The 15,729-nt window shown below is 38.8% G+C and overlaps 1 protein-coding gene across 1 annotated transcript; it reads right to left on the reverse strand.

The window, feature by feature from the left end:
• Positions 1-1,119: 1,119 nt before the first annotated feature.
• LOC308395124 (uncharacterized protein) lies at positions 1,120-15,547 on the reverse strand. The gene is made up of 5 exons (XM_080879812.1): positions 14,931-15,547; positions 6,791-6,951; positions 6,606-6,699; positions 3,562-5,921; positions 1,120-3,381 (listed from the first exon to the last, which is right to left on the reverse strand). Exons 1-5 carry the CDS (start codon positions 15,199-15,201, stop codon positions 1,369-1,371), a joined length of 4,899 nt encoding a protein of 1,632 aa, XP_080735938.1. The 5' UTR covers positions 15,202-15,547; the 3' UTR covers positions 1,120-1,368.
• Positions 15,548-15,729: the final 182 nt, after the last annotated feature.

The following is a 15,729-nucleotide window of genomic DNA, read 5'->3' on the forward strand; positions in this document are numbered from 1 at the left end:
TTTTTTTTTAAATACAGCACAATGTTGAACAGAATGAAAATATGTTTAAAAATAAAAAAAGATTCACTTTTAGTCCTCCCTGAATGAGGTGGTTAATTACTGTGCAAGTAATACAATTAGACTTCATTGCCATTTAGACATCAGTAATGACGTGGCATACTGACAGAAATTGAAAGATGGGTAATGGAAATTAGATCGTATTTTCAGTCTCAATTTAATTAAGACATGTTTTAACCTTAGTGCATATTTCAAAATCCAACATCCAAATTCCAACACTGGTCACAAGATGTGCTTTCCAGAGTTATTGTGGAAAGATTATCAAATACTTCTTTTTTAATGATAGGCAAGTGCTTCAATTTTTGTAACTGTATATATGAAAACAACATCAATAAATTACCAATTAAAAAAACTAACAAAACATCTGTTTTTAATGTGTTCAGTTGACAATATTTAAAAACGAATGCAAGTGTATTATGGCGAACTCATTACAAAATGAGAAAAGAAAAAGATGACAGCTTTAAAATGCCACTAGGACACTAAAGTCCATGTCCAAAACAAAAGCATTATGTATGCCACAAAGGCTTACTTGAGTTGAAGCCAAATTTACCTTAACAATTTTCCCTAAACTAACTCAGGTACAACATTCGGGAAGAAATACCATGCCAAACTGGGGTTATGCTCTCACACATCTTGTGACATCACCTACTGAATCAAAAAGTATGAGAAAAGGATACCTGCATATTCTGACAAACCAACTTAAATTTAAAGATGTATATTTCTGAAAAACCTCAATCTCCATCTATATTACACTTTACTTTGCAGAGAGCACACAGTGCCATACAGAACATTTTAAAAAGAAAAAAAAATAAAGTTCAACACTCTGGAAAGTTTCCTCATCTGCTTGCAAGTGAGGAGGAACAAAAGTGTAGCTAGTATAAAGAACAACTGTCACTAATCATTATGCTGCATCACTTTAAAGTACAATTTGTGATTTTGGGGAGATTTACTTGTCTAGCCTGTCTATATTGCATCGTTTTTATTTTCAACAGTACCAAGTGGCACGCATGTTCGTCTGTTGGCTTTAGTTAAGTTGCTTCCGTTCTTTAAGACAGATGGATGGATTTCCAACAAAGCAGCAAATGAGTACAAATTCCCAAACTCTCGAACCATTCTACAAAGATACAAAATAATTATCTCAAAAAGGCAAAATAAGTAAATTCTCCATTTGCATATAAATTCCATTATAAAAACCAAACAAACAAAAACCCGCTCCACAGCATGCATTTTCTGAATTACAAGAATGTATATTTCCTATTTCAAAGCATACCATTGTTCCAAGGTGAACATGGTTTCTTACATGTCCATCTCTCACGGACCACCATGTACATTTTTAACATGTTTTTTTAGGTGACCCGTCTGCGTGAATTTCTTTGAACAGTGTGGACAGGCATGTGGTTTCTCCCCTGTATGGGTGTATTTGTGCCTTTTAAGGTTATTGTAGTCTAAAAATCCTTTTCCACAGAATGGACACCAGTGTCTTTTCTCTCCATTATGCCATCGCAAATGCACATTCAGTTCTACTCTTCTTATGAATTTCCTTTCACAGAGGGTACACTGAAATGGTTTCTCTCCAGTGTGGATCCTAATATGTACTTCTACGTCTCGTTTTGTGAAGAATCCTTTTTTGCAGATCTGGCAAATGAAAGGTCTTATCCTGCCATGCACCATTTGTATGTGTTTTGTAAGGCCAAAGCGGTAGACAAATCCCTTCCCGCAATGCTGGCAGATATGTATCCGACCATTACGGTGCACCCGGCCGTGGCGTTTAAAGCTCTTGGAGTCTGGGAAATTCTTCCCACAGAATGTGCATGAGAAGGGCCTGTGTCCCGTATGAAGACTAACGTGGCTTTCCAGTGCAGCACTGCTGCTAAGAATTCGACCACATTCCCCACACTGGTTCCTTAGCAGATGCCTACCTATGACTGACAAAGGCTGTAGAGGTGATACAATTGGTGACGTAACAAATTTGGGTTGGGGTGAATCAGGGGAGCCTCTGGGGTTTTGATTATCAGATCCCGTCTCCATCTTTACGTTTAACAAAGACGACTCCTTTTCCCCAGGTGGAGCCATTTCACTTTCTGTCATGACAGGAGGTATCCACACTTTAGCTCGACATTTTTTCCCAACCCCACAGTTGGTCCGACTCTCTGATAACAGACTTTTTGCCAATTTAGATTTGTTAGACTTTTTCATTGAAGCAATTTTTTTAGCTTTTGCTGCTTTAGCTAACTTCATAGCATTAACAACTTTAAAACCCCTTTTAGGACCAGTAACATCTTGGATTAGTCTGGGCTTCTTAGCAGGTGTAGATTCCTCAGTCCTTGTAGGACTGATGCAATTTTTAGCTATTGTAGGGGACTTGACACTTGGGGAACAAGTTTCACCTTTATTTCTTCTAGTAATAGCGCCACCTGTGGTTATACCAAAAGATCTTAATTCCCTTTTAATCCTTTTTGTCCTTGAGTCATCCTTGCTGAAAAGTGAACTCCTACGGATGCCAGACTGCCTCAAACTAGGTGTTCTTGGACTAACAGAAGGCAAGTCAGTCTTTTTAGGACTAGTGCTTCCTCTGGTTGACATTACAAGGCTTACAGAACTTGATTTTTCATTTATAGGGGTTGTATCATTGTTAGTCATTTTGGGGCTACCACTTTCTTTAGTTGAGCTAGGACTTCTAGAACTCAAAGAACCTTTTCTACCTGAAGGCGACCTCCTCGGACTTAAAGAACTGGATTTTTTATATCTAGGACTATCCCTACCCAAAGACCTCCTAGGAGTCACTGAAGTCATTTCAGGACTAGCAATTTCTTCATTTAAATTACCCTCTCTAGGACTCACAGATGTGGATTTTTTATTATCTGTGCCTAAACCATCTCTATGTGTACTGTCCGCCTTAGGAGTCATGGTGGTGGAATCACTGTTAGCCCTGCTCTTCTTAGAAGTTGGCTCATTATCAATCATCTTGGGTAAATCACCACCATTACACAGTACAGATCTTACAGGACTGATGGAAGATGGGGCATTATTAATTAGAGCTGTATTATCTTTAACCACATCTCTCCTTCCAAGGCAAACAGGACTGGTTTCCTTAGTTGACTTTTCACCGTTAAGACTGCCATTCTCTATTCCAAGTTTCTTAGAGATGAGAGTGGTAGTCTCACTTTCTGAATTCTGTTCCAGACTTTTTTCAGTTCTTTTAACTTGCAAGTGAGTTTTCAGATGACTTCGCAGCCGAACGACCAAGGAGTTTTTCTGTAAGCTTTTCTTCTGTAAGCTTCTCTCCGTCAAAGAAGCTTTACCATTTGCAAAGTCAGAGTTGGCCTGTATCAAAATGGAAAGAAGAAACAAAAAATAAATAAATAGGTACCACATTCTGTAGGGGTTCTAATTAAAAAAAAAACAATAACAAAATCCCACAACAACAACAACATAACATGATGACTATCAATTTCAATGTGTAACCACAGAAATTATGAGCCCCATGTACTGAATAGCATTTACCTGTTTTTCTGGATCTTGAACGATCGGTGAAACTGCCAGTTGTGCCAAGAACTGTGCTTTAGTCATCTGTAAGTGAGGGTCAGATGCCTCTCTGGACATGGAGGTAAGCTGTATGATGGCAGATTCATTCTCCTGTACGTCACTGCTGTCCATATTAGGAATGGGTTCAACAGATGTGGCTGATGTAGATGGCTGCAAATCTTCACCGACAGTTGCCTCTCTCATGACAGTGAATGTTTCAGATGACAGTTGAGCCCGCTCATGATTATTTGACTCTTCTGACTTCTGAGGTGTATTTAGAGTCACAGGACTAAGCATTTCGGTTACATCTAAACTACTGCTTGAAGATGAATCTAGCTTCTCTGAGATTGCTGGTTTTGAAGACATCTCTTGCATAGTACCTTCAGAAAATCCCTTTAAAAGCAGTTTCGATACCAAAACAGATTCGTTGGGGGATACTGAAAATGGAAGTTTGGTTAATCTGACCACAGGAGTGAGCTTCCTATCAACAGTCGGCTGTGATGCTGGTATTATCTTAACTGACTGTTCTAAACTGGTTTCTGTAGGAGTGCTTATCACTTCAGAAACAGAGGCAGTTTGTTCAGGAGATTCAGGGCTGTCGGTTGTGTTTTCACTTTGAGAGAATGCTGTGTCATCGGAAGCTGAAACACTTAACTCCTGTGAAGCTGCAGTCGACTGTGTAGATGTCAATGTGACAGGAACATCACGAGGCATTGCTGCCTCTTGCATTGCTTTCACAACTATTGTCTGTGGCGGATGTTTACTTGGTGCCACTGCTGCCAACCGTATTGGAACTATGATTGTTATTTTTTTGTGTGGTGGACCACCTGTTTGCTGATTTTCTGATGGTTTAGTCAACTGTGAAACTGGGACTAATGTCATGGAGGTAGTATTTGTTTGTTGAGGAAGACAGAAAAGTGAAGGCGTTTCCAGAGGCAACCCTGCAACTCCAGAAGTTGCAAGTAAATTATTGTGTGTAGTCCTCGACTCTATAGAAGAAAGCTTTGTTGTAGACGATGCTATATTGTGAGATGGTCCTACTCTTGGCACAACAGTTATTATTTTAGGCCTAATTTTAGTCAGTTTTCTGGGTGCTACGGGGTGGGAAGATGGCAGGACAAAAGTTTGAGTAGCAGCATTTGATAAAACTTGCTGTTGTTGTGGTGTAACAAATGCTTTGAGGGTTTCATTGGCCTCTACACTTGACTGAGATTTTACAGTAAGATTCTGTGTCTGTGGTTTAGCTAGGATTTTGTCCACTGTTTGTAGGGTATCCACACAGGGAGCACAATGAGTCATAGGTGATGAAATTTTTTCGGAAGACGGAATAATATTTCCCATTGTTGACTGATTCATTGCTTCAACTAGCAGCATTGCATCCTGAAGTGTTGCAGAAGTGCGACGTTCCTTGTGCTGACCGGGTGTCAGTTGTGGTGAGTCCAATGGAGGAGAGTTCAATGTTTTCTTTGCAGATAAAGCTTCAATGGATGGAGCCTCAACTGCCTCTTTCTCTACACCCGTGGGAAGCTGCTGAGTTTCAGGGTCTACTGGCTTTTCAGAAGAACTGCTACTCAAAGACAAAACTGAAGCAGGCAGAGAACCAGCCTTTCTATTGTCCATGTTTTTCAAATCAGTGCTTGCCATCTCCTGTACAGATGGATTGGCAGTAGAGGAAGTCTCTTTCGACTGAATCCCAGATGATCTTGGAGAGGCAAAAGCAGAAATCTTCACTGCATCTACTGCAGTGGATTTGTCAACTATTTCTGAAGGTGTGTTCAACTGTTCCTGGCCTTTTAAGGCATCAAAAGATGATGACACAAGTGCTTCTTTTGGTTTAATTTTCTTTGGTGGCCGTCCTCTTCTACGCCGTACTGACACATTAGTTTTGGAAGTAGCTTCATCTTCTGCCAAGCTGTTTTTTAATTCTTCACAAATAACTTCTTTGTTGACCAATATGGACCCCCCTAACTGTTCATCTGCACAGTGCACATGTGCAGATGGCTTAACAGTAATAGCAGTTTGTTCATTTTCTACTGTTTCACCATCTCTTTGACATTGCTGAAGAACCTGTGTCTCTACTTCTGATGTCTCCTGATCAACTTCAGACTCTTCTTTGATATTGTCCGTCATTGCAGCAAGTGAAATAACTATTGAATGTTCTGAATCAGTGGTCTGGCTCTGCGTTCCCTCTGAACGGCTACTCTCTCCCATACAGGATACCTCCCGGACCATTTTGGTCTCTTCATCTTTTCGAGCTAATGTAGTTTCTTCTGTTGAATCTTCCTGGTTAATAAGCATCCCTTCATTTTCAGTTCCATTTAAAGAGACATGTAAAGAACCTAGGCACCACAGTGATAAAGATGTCAGAAGAAACATAAGAGGAAAAAGTTACTAAGGCAGAGAAAACTCTGGAACAATGAAACTTTAGTTAGACATTTTTTCCTTTTCCCCTTAACATTACATGGTCCATACAATTATTTTAAAGGGAACTGTTTATTTTATTTTTTTTAAAGATGTGCTAAGTCCTGTTTTGATTTGGCACTCATATACTACCACTGGGAAATGCTGCACACACAACCTGTTTACTGGTGAATAATCTTCCACTATTATTTTGGATGTTTAAACTCTGCCAACCATTTAGCCTCAACCCTTTCTACCTTGCACTTTCCCTACTGACTGCTATAGTGTTGTCGTCAAGCTGCTTCCCAAATGAGGTTTCATCTCCAGGCTAGACATACACAAAAATTAAACTGTAGCTAAGGATGGCAGTTGCTGTTGTGCTCTAACACAATCTGCAGCAGGTGGGGAAGACCTGCACTACGGTTTCAAACAGCTCTCTCACACAACAGAGGCAGAATCTCAGTGAAGTAGCAGTTGATTATGACATTCAGTTAACTAAACACATTTGACCACCACAAGATAATTGGGAAATAATACATTTGCTGATGAGCAAATTCAAAATGCCATTATTTAATTCTTACAATTCTTTCTTTATTCCAAAACCATCAGTTTAATTTCCTCACCTGAAACATTACTAAGGGCTTGTTCAGAGGCCACTGCTGACTCAACTTCCTCTTCTTTTAACTCAGACTGTAGAGAAGTATCACTGTATGATTCCTGTAGGAGGAGGACAAAAATTTAGGTTTTGAGAAGGTGCAAAAAAATCAGAACATTTTATTTTTTTAATGCTGCTATGGTACACACAAACCTCCTGTTTGACAAGTATAAATGTCATCTGAGAATTTCCTCCCTGCTCCTGCAAACCATATCCAAACCTCTCACCAGCGTGTAACATTTGTTGGTTTTTTAATGATGACTGCCCCAGTGGCTGACATTGCTCGACCAACACTGTGCGGAAGGAGACAATATCTGTAAAGAGAAACATGCAAACACACAAAGAAAAAACAGAATAACTAATTGTTCAAGAATAGAGTTCAGAAGAGAGTTGAGTACAGCGACAATTTCCAGGGGAGTAATGAACTAGTTTTATTGCACCAGCAGAAAAAAGTGAAGACCGCAATGTCACCGCTTTGAACTGGAGCTGGCAGTGGCAGACCTTGCAATTCTCTAGAGATCAGCTGCAAGGCCACTCTAACCAGAAGTGGAAACAGGTATAGAGGTAGTGCTGCTATACTATGCTCACAAAGGTTGGAGAACAGAGAATACAGTAGCCACCTGGAGTCCAGGTGGCTACTGTATTCTTCAACTCTACTGGAGTTGAAGTCTTGAGCTCACTATGGAGAAAATTGTGTGCACATTAGGGCTGCCATGATTAGTCGACTAGTCACAATTACGTCAACTATCAAAATCGTTGACGACTAATTTAATAGTTGACTCGTCGTTTGAAGCTTTGTAAGATCCCAAAAGACGCAGGAATAAGTAGTAGGATTTAAGAGTGTAATAACAGACTGAAACAGAAGATGGCAACACTGCATGTACAAGGATGCCAGCTGCCGTTAAACCCCAAAGAAGAAGAAGCTGTGTCCAGTATCATAGTTGTGTCCAAATTCATGAACTTTTGCTACTCTGGTTAAACATGATATATAAGTCACTTAGATACCTTAAATATTTTATTGCTTGGCTTTTTTCAGTATTTTATTTGTTCCTGAGCAAATCTGTTTGGCTGAGATTAAAGCTATAGTTTTTACACAGCTGAATAAACGTCAAGCAGACAACTGATTATCAGTTATTATCAAGTGTCAGATGCTCGAGAATATACTATCATCTTGTCTTTATTTTTAGTTAGCACATACCTTAAACACTTAAAGCTGTAAGCTAATGATAGTTATATAAAAGCAGATGCATGCTGGTGCAATACGCTGTACGTGTTACGTCCAATGGACGCATGATCTGATTAGTCGACTAATTGCAAAAATAATCGGTGACTAGTTGGCTATTAAAATAATCGTTTGTGGCAGCCCTATTGCACATATATGCACACTAGGGCTGCCACAAACGATTATTTTGATAGTCGACTAGTCACTGATTATTTTTGCGATTAGTCGACTAATCAGATCATCATCCATTGGACGTAAAACTACAGCTTATTGCACCAGCATCTGCTCTTATATAACTATCATTAGCTTACAGCTTTAAGTGTTTAAGGTCTGTGCTAACTAAAAATAAAGACAAGATGATAGTTTATTAAATTTTAATGAAATTTGGAGATTGTTTCGGTGAAGTTTAATAAACTCCTTGCTATCTAAAATATAACAGGACACTGGAGTATATTCTGGAGCATCTCACACTTCTGATAATCAGTTGTCTGCTTGACGTTTATTCAGCTGTGTAAAAACTATAACTTTAATCTCAGACAAACTGATTTACTCAGGAACAAATAAAATACTAAAAAAAAAAAGCCAAACAATAACATTTTAAGTTATCTAAGTGACTCATATATATCTAACCTGAGTAGCGAAAGACGGCGGTGGGTTTGAAAACGATTTGCGGGGAGTCCGGTGTTCTCACGGCGCTAGTGAGCCTAGCCCCCAGCTCGCTAACGAGCTAGTGGGTAACAGATGTCTCCGAAAACGTCGGAGCACTTTTGAAAATATGTGGTGTCCTGATAAACTGAGCAGATATTTGAGGTTTACACAGCTACATTGTATATTGTATAGCTTTCTTGTTATATGTAAAATTGTATTGTATTTATTTAAATTTTTACTTTTTAATTATTTTACCTGCATTTTTTAATCACTCTTATATTTAAATGTTCATTTGCTATTTTATCTAGGGATTGAGAGTAACGTAGTTTCTATTCTCTGTATGTCCTGTACATGTGGCAGAATTGACAATAAAGGTGACTTTGACTTGACTTTGACTACATTCTCGCCTGAAAATATGTTAAACGTTTATTTTGTGACCCAGAAAGAATAATAAGAGTAACATTAAAACTAACTAGCTGCCACCATTGTTGGAAACTGCGCTGGGCCGCGCTATGAATTCTGGGACACAGCTGCTTCTTCTTCTTCTTCTTCGGGGTTAAACGGTAGCTGACATCCTTGTACATGGAATGCTGCCATCTTCTGTTTCAGTCCGTTATTACACTCTTAAATCCTGCCACTTATTCCTGCGTCTTTTGTGATCTTACAAAGCTTCAAACGACGCGTCGACTATTAAATCAGTCGTCGACGATTTTGATAGTCGACGTAATCGTGACTAGTCGACAAATCGTGGCAGCCCTAATGCACACCCCGGACCACTGTCAAGAGGCCAGGTCCACTGAAAAGACCGCTTTACTCTGTGTTTTGAAGTTCTGGCTACTGGTGGGTGTCTGCATAACTCACCCATGTCTTACCCTATCAAGCTTTGTTTTTACTCCTAAGTAAGGATAAAATTTTAATTTTGGCTTAAGTATTATTTTTTACTAAGAAAAGCATATTAAAGTTATAAATTGACTTGCATATCATTGAGTACAATTAGGATTGTACTCAAGCTATATGTGGAAGGAAACCGTGACCTAGGACAAGCTGATGGCATAAGATGTAAGTACAACTCCTCTGGTTTCATATGCAAAAAGTAATTATTGCGCTAGCTTACGTGGTTCCGGTTCTAGTGATTTAAAAATAGTTACCGGCTTTAAAGGGTTAACATAAAACCATTATAAAAATCAGAGATGATTTATTTCTTAGTAAGTCTTTAGGAAAATACTACAACTATACTGTATGGAACAATTCCACAAATACAGAGATTTAAAAAAATACAACAAAAAAAAACAACTTCTTATATATATATATATATATCCCTAGTACAAGTTGAAGAAATGTTCAAATGTAAACAAAGGAGAACATTAATAAACAGACATATTAACTCAATGGCAAGGCAAGAAAATATTAATTTGGGGGGAGGTTAAATTGCACAATAAGTGCAGTACTATCTCAATTAAGGCTCATATATGGATCTGCTATGCGGCTTTACCGCAAACCCAATGTGGTAGCCAAGTATGACACAGCTGCTCAACAGTCGCGCTACGTTCTGTGCATAGCTGGGAAAGTGCCGTCTGAGAAAAATGATTACTGCCAGTGAGTTGGTAACAAGAGTCAATAACTTTAATCTGCTGTTTAAATCAGTATTTTTTATTTTATTTTAAATTGCGTCATGTTTTTTTTGTTACAATAAAGAAGTAACATTACAGTCTTTCTCTTCTGTAGGTAGACAAAGGTACAGTATGGGAAAAAGTTAAGATATAGTCACGATTGGACTATAAGACAAATAGTATGAACAACCACCAATACATATGAAGTCTTACATTGTGCTTGTTCTAAAGGATGGCAGTGACACCTCTTTCAGTGTTTTGGAAGCATATAAACAGATCTGACCAATCAAACCACTGCATTAATGTTGTACTCGATGGTAAAAACAGGCACTGGTACTGCATATACAATAATATGATAATAGTAGAACAATACCATTTAAAATTCAGACACACAACTAGATGCTGGGATGCCAATTGGGTCAATGTTAATCTGTAAAATTATTTCCCTACCTCGTCAATGTGGTCCTAAGTTTGCCAACAAGCTCAAACTGCCCCACTGACCTCCTGAGCCAGTATGAAAGCTATCGTGATACGGCTTCAGCGCCGGAATGAAACCATGAAATTATCCCTGATGTGGCCTTTACTTGAGATTTGGATGAAACCAGAACCTCCATTTCTTTCTTCTCTTGTTTAGAAGCATCAGGACCAGCTCATCATAACTTGATGTAGACTTCATTTTCTTTTTTTTTTTTTTTTACCAGTGCATTATTTGAGCATGATTCTTTTGCAAAAATGCAACGCGTTATATTTATTTAAATCTGCCTGTCTAATATACAAAGTTATACATCGTCTGGCGCTTCCACCAGTGAGTGAGTGTATTAAACAAAAGTCTAGCAGTATTGCTGGGTCTCGACTGACTCGAGCCACTGTTAGAGGTGATTGTGAATTGGCATTTAGACAGACCACCTTTTCACATATCAGGGAGTGCGCTTCTGGAATAGCCTTCCACTGTCAGTGAGGGAAAGTAAAAGTATCCCCATCTTTAAGAGTCACTTAAAAGGGTGGATGAGGGACACACAAACATGTGATCATGTTTAATAATCATGCTTTATATTGGACGCGAAAAAGAGTGTATTTAAAAAAAAAAAAAAAAAAAAAGGGAACCAACTATTAGTGTAATGGGTCAGCGCAGTATCAGGACAGTCAGGCCATGTGCAATACTGGAGTTTGTGCAATATAACTGATATATATCGGATGACAGTATAAAAACGTCTATCGTTTTATTTTACGCTATCGTTTGTTTTGTGGTGTCGCAAAATAAGCTGTTTACGGCAATATTTTTCATTGTTTTGATGGTCACTGTAGTGGCTATATTAATTTCTTAAAGTTCTATCTTTCTCTTATATTTTATATAACCACACTACGGGCGGACAAGCGCCTGTTTTTATGCGTTGTGGTTAGCGACAACGACGGTAACACCATCGCGTGTCCGCTTGTTTATGCTCCACATAAACCTTTCACAATAAAGCTCAAGATCCTGTTGAGACTTTTCAAAATAAACTGAATCACGTGAACGAGCAGATTATTTACGGATGAAAAGTAAAAAAAGAGCCGCCAGGTGCTAAAAAATAAACCTTAGACTCAAACGTTAGAACAGGCTTTTCCCCGCAGCACGCCGTGTAATAAATGCTCACAAAGAAAACAGCGGCCGTTACAACTTATGTCTAAAAATTAGAGCTGGGCGATATGAGATTTTTTCATATCACGATATGTTTTTTTCATTTCAGGCGATAACGATATCTATCACGATATAAGCCAAATAACTATATTTGTAAGATTTAAATGTGCCGTTGCTCACAAGTAAAATGTGAAATAATCAGCAGCTTGTTTTTATTTAAATATTTATTTCCCATAATAAGTTCAACAGGGTAGATGTACTTACGGAACATGAGACTTTTTCAGATAAATAAAGGCAAATATTGCAAACTACACAAAAGGCAGCCGCTAAAGCGTTTAAGTTTCAAAATAGAACAAACGAAACAGACTAAATTGTCAATTCCACTTAGAAACAAAATATGAATTCTAAAAATAAATCTTAGTTTGTTTTACAGAAGAACAGACAAAACTGACTAACTTTTGTCAATATCAAATAAACAGAGAACTAAAAGGAAATTCTCAATCTCTCCTTGTTGTATAGCTTAGCTTTTCAAACAGTTTTAACAGTTACTTTAGTCTGACAAAAGCCCAATGACGAATTAGCGCTTCCAGTCAGAGACTGAGGCTACGTCCACACGTACACGGGTATTTTTGAAAACAGAGATTTTCCGTTTTCGTTTTAAAAAATAATCCCGTCCACACATAAAGGCAGAAATGAAGGAAAACGCCGCTATGAACATGCCAAAGCAGCAGGTGGCGCTAGATTCCTAACCGTGCAGAAATGTTGGCCAATCAGAAGTCTAGAAGCCTCGGTGGGAAAAAGTAAACAAAGCTGGGGCATAGAAGCAGAACAGAGTCGTATGTGTGGACGGACAGTAACTGTGTGTATATGTAAGCATTTAAACACCGCAGAAAGTAGAATTAACAGTAACAGTATTGTAGAAATTCATTTCACCGAAACAATAACGTGGCGCACAGTGTGATGCATGCACCAGTTTATTGTATTTCCAGACTTGCTTTCGGCACAATTTACAGTGCACGCTACTCTGTTTTTTTGTCAGACTTGAAATAGCCGAAATACCTTCACACTACGGAACTTCTATGGCTCTTCCGTTCGACAATCTCTCCGGCGTTGGAACCATCATCTGTTTTCTCTTCGGTCACACTCGGTTGATTTTTCTAGTCGGCACACTCATTTCCTCCATTATGCGCTGGCTCCATTACCCGCTGGCTGCTTCCCAAACAAACACACGTGCGGCTTGGCACTTGTGCTGTACGTAACAAGTCACGCGACGTGACGCTGCGGCTGTGATTGGTTCGGCTCTGCGCTACTTAATTTGGATTGGCTGACCTTTTTTTTTTTTAAGAGGACAAGAGCGGCGAGGTCTATAGCGATAGCTTAATTTCTCTATCGAGTAAAAGTTATATCGCGATACATATCGTTATCGTTCTATCGCCCAGCTCTACTAAAAATGTATCGTTTCATGCATCGGTTAAAACACACTCGACTCCAGCTACATGACGCGCAACTGGAAACACTTCCCGCAAGTCGAGCTGCCCGAGATCCATAGAATTGACAGAAAACGTTACATTTTTGTGATTTATATCGTTATCGGGACGATAGAATTCTTATATCGGAATATGAGATTTTGGTCATATCGCACAGCCCTAATAACTGATGTGTTTCCGTTATTGTCATCTATACTGTCCTCTGTGTCCCCTCTTCTTGTCATTGTTTGTTCTAATATAATGTGATCACTGTTTTTGTCCTTGCCACATGATCTGTAAATAGTGTCTCTGTATGTTTTTACTAACTTTTGTTTAACTCCAACCTGCCAGAGGGTCTGCAGATGAAAATCAGCCCAATGGTATAATCTGGCATATTTACATTTATTAAAATGTTCATTAATCTGTATTGCCCTTCTACACAAGTGTCTAAACAAGTTTGCATTCATAGTTTCATTTATTTTTTTCGCAACACAGTCATTATGTATAGACCTTAATACTGTTGTTGCAGATTCAAATCTGGGACTTCCAGACGCACTGCTATAATGACCCCACGCACACTAGGTGGAACTCAATTATAACAGAAAATGTCAGTAACCGAGTAGAGTCGAGTCACATTGAGTAGCTACTAGTGAGAAAGGGTTCTAATTTCTGCAAAACATTCTAACAACAACAGAGAGGCAGCAATTCTCTTAAACAATTGTTTGGTTAATACTTCGTCTTAATCATCTCCTCTAAAGGAAAAAAAACATTCTGATGTTTTGAATGCTCTTTAAACACTACATTAGAGTACACAAAAACATCTGTGATACAAGTTTATGGACCTTTGTATTCTAGTTTCTGTTTCAGAATTATTACACAACTTATCAATATCTAAATACAAGTGTGGAATAAAGCTATACATTGATAAGATTTCAGTTCAGTTAAATTTTTTTTTTAAATACACGTCTTAGTGGTTTTGCCTGGCACTATGCCAGTGCCATTAGAAGACTGCAGTTCGTTATCAGCCCCCTCATTCGCACCTCACCAGCTTCCTGTGTGGGAAAACCTTAGTACCATTGAGTGTGAACGTAGTTACAAACAGAATAAGAAACAGGTTTGCATGTGACATGGGTGTCCACGACCAGGATGCTGACGTAAAAAATTTGTAATGTGTAACGGTCTGTAAACTACAGCAGAACGAACAAAAAGAAATATACTCGGGGGGGCATAAAGAACTGATTGGCCAATTTAGAAGAGGTTCTGGCTTCCTTTAGCTAATCCTAATTGTATTTTATAGATAAAAACCAATATAAAGATAGAAGTGGTGAGTCTGAGCTGTAAAGGAGCAGTCAATTTAGCTCAAATCAGTTATACCAATGCTCGATTTCATTTGAATAATTATGGAGCATCTGTTCAGTTCCTTATAAATATATATACATGTAAAACGTTTTTGAGCTTTATGTAGCCATAAAGAGACGATTTTTTGAAGTTTGGACCAACGTTCACTGTCCTCTAAAAATGGAGAAACTAGTATGGTTTCCCTCCCATTTTGGATCCCACGCTCAAGATGACTATGCTGAGAAGCAAGCATTAACAACTATGATGTTCAGTGTGTTCCAGATAACATGAATACACGTAAAATGTTAGCTAAACACAACACATACCATCATAAGCCAGTTATAACTTAATATTAGTTAGCTCGGGGTGGCTAACATGCTGTGCAACTCACCACACTGCACGGCTGTGTCGCATTTCTCGAAGTCGTTGCTTTGCCCAGGAAGAGGCTGTTTTTCTCTTTGATAACTGCCCGATTGGCTTTTCGCGTTCTCAAACTGGCTGCATTTTGTTCTGAGGTCCTCATTCTCCTTCTTGATTTTGCATATTTCTGCCTTCAGCTCGTCAACCATAGTTTCGTAAAGTTTCGTGGTTTCTGCAACAGCGCTCTTCAGCATGCTCTCCATGAAAGAGGCATACTTCGTCTGAAAATCGTCCGAAGACATCTTGTTTGTCGTACTGTACTTCCTGGATACAGATACGAGCCCACCTGAAAGAGTGTCTTTACTCTGGCGTTTTTTTTAAAGGCACGCCGTCAGAAGCTCCGCCAACATGGCTTCTTCACATGGACGGACGGACGGACGCGATCTCTGCTTTGTGTGACGCACATTGGATGACTGACTTACGCAAGCATCCGGTGTTTCACTTCAAGCCAAACTTTGCTTTTTGAAGAAGTTCAGTCAGTGAACAAAAAATAAACTAGGAAATCTGTCGGCGCCGAATTATTATTACTACCGTCGTATAATCCCACACAACACCAAGAGACCTCAATCTTTTCGTTGCAGCTGAGATTATGCTTTCTTGTTCGTCGATTTTGCTTTAACCGCAGTTGGTAAACAGCTTTTAAGAGCATTACCGCCACCGTCTGGATTGGAGGATTAATCGGAACTTTAAGATATCCGGGGTGTCGAACTTGTTTTAGTTCATGCATAACTTTAATTTATTCCATGTGCTTTTTTATTTACTTTTATTTA

This window comes from Rhamphochromis sp. 'chilingali' (genome assembly GCF_963969265.1).
Source record: "Rhamphochromis sp. 'chilingali' genome assembly, chromosome: 4".
NCBI classification, from domain to species: Eukaryota; Metazoa; Chordata; class Actinopteri; order Cichliformes; family Cichlidae; genus Rhamphochromis; species Rhamphochromis sp. 'chilingali'.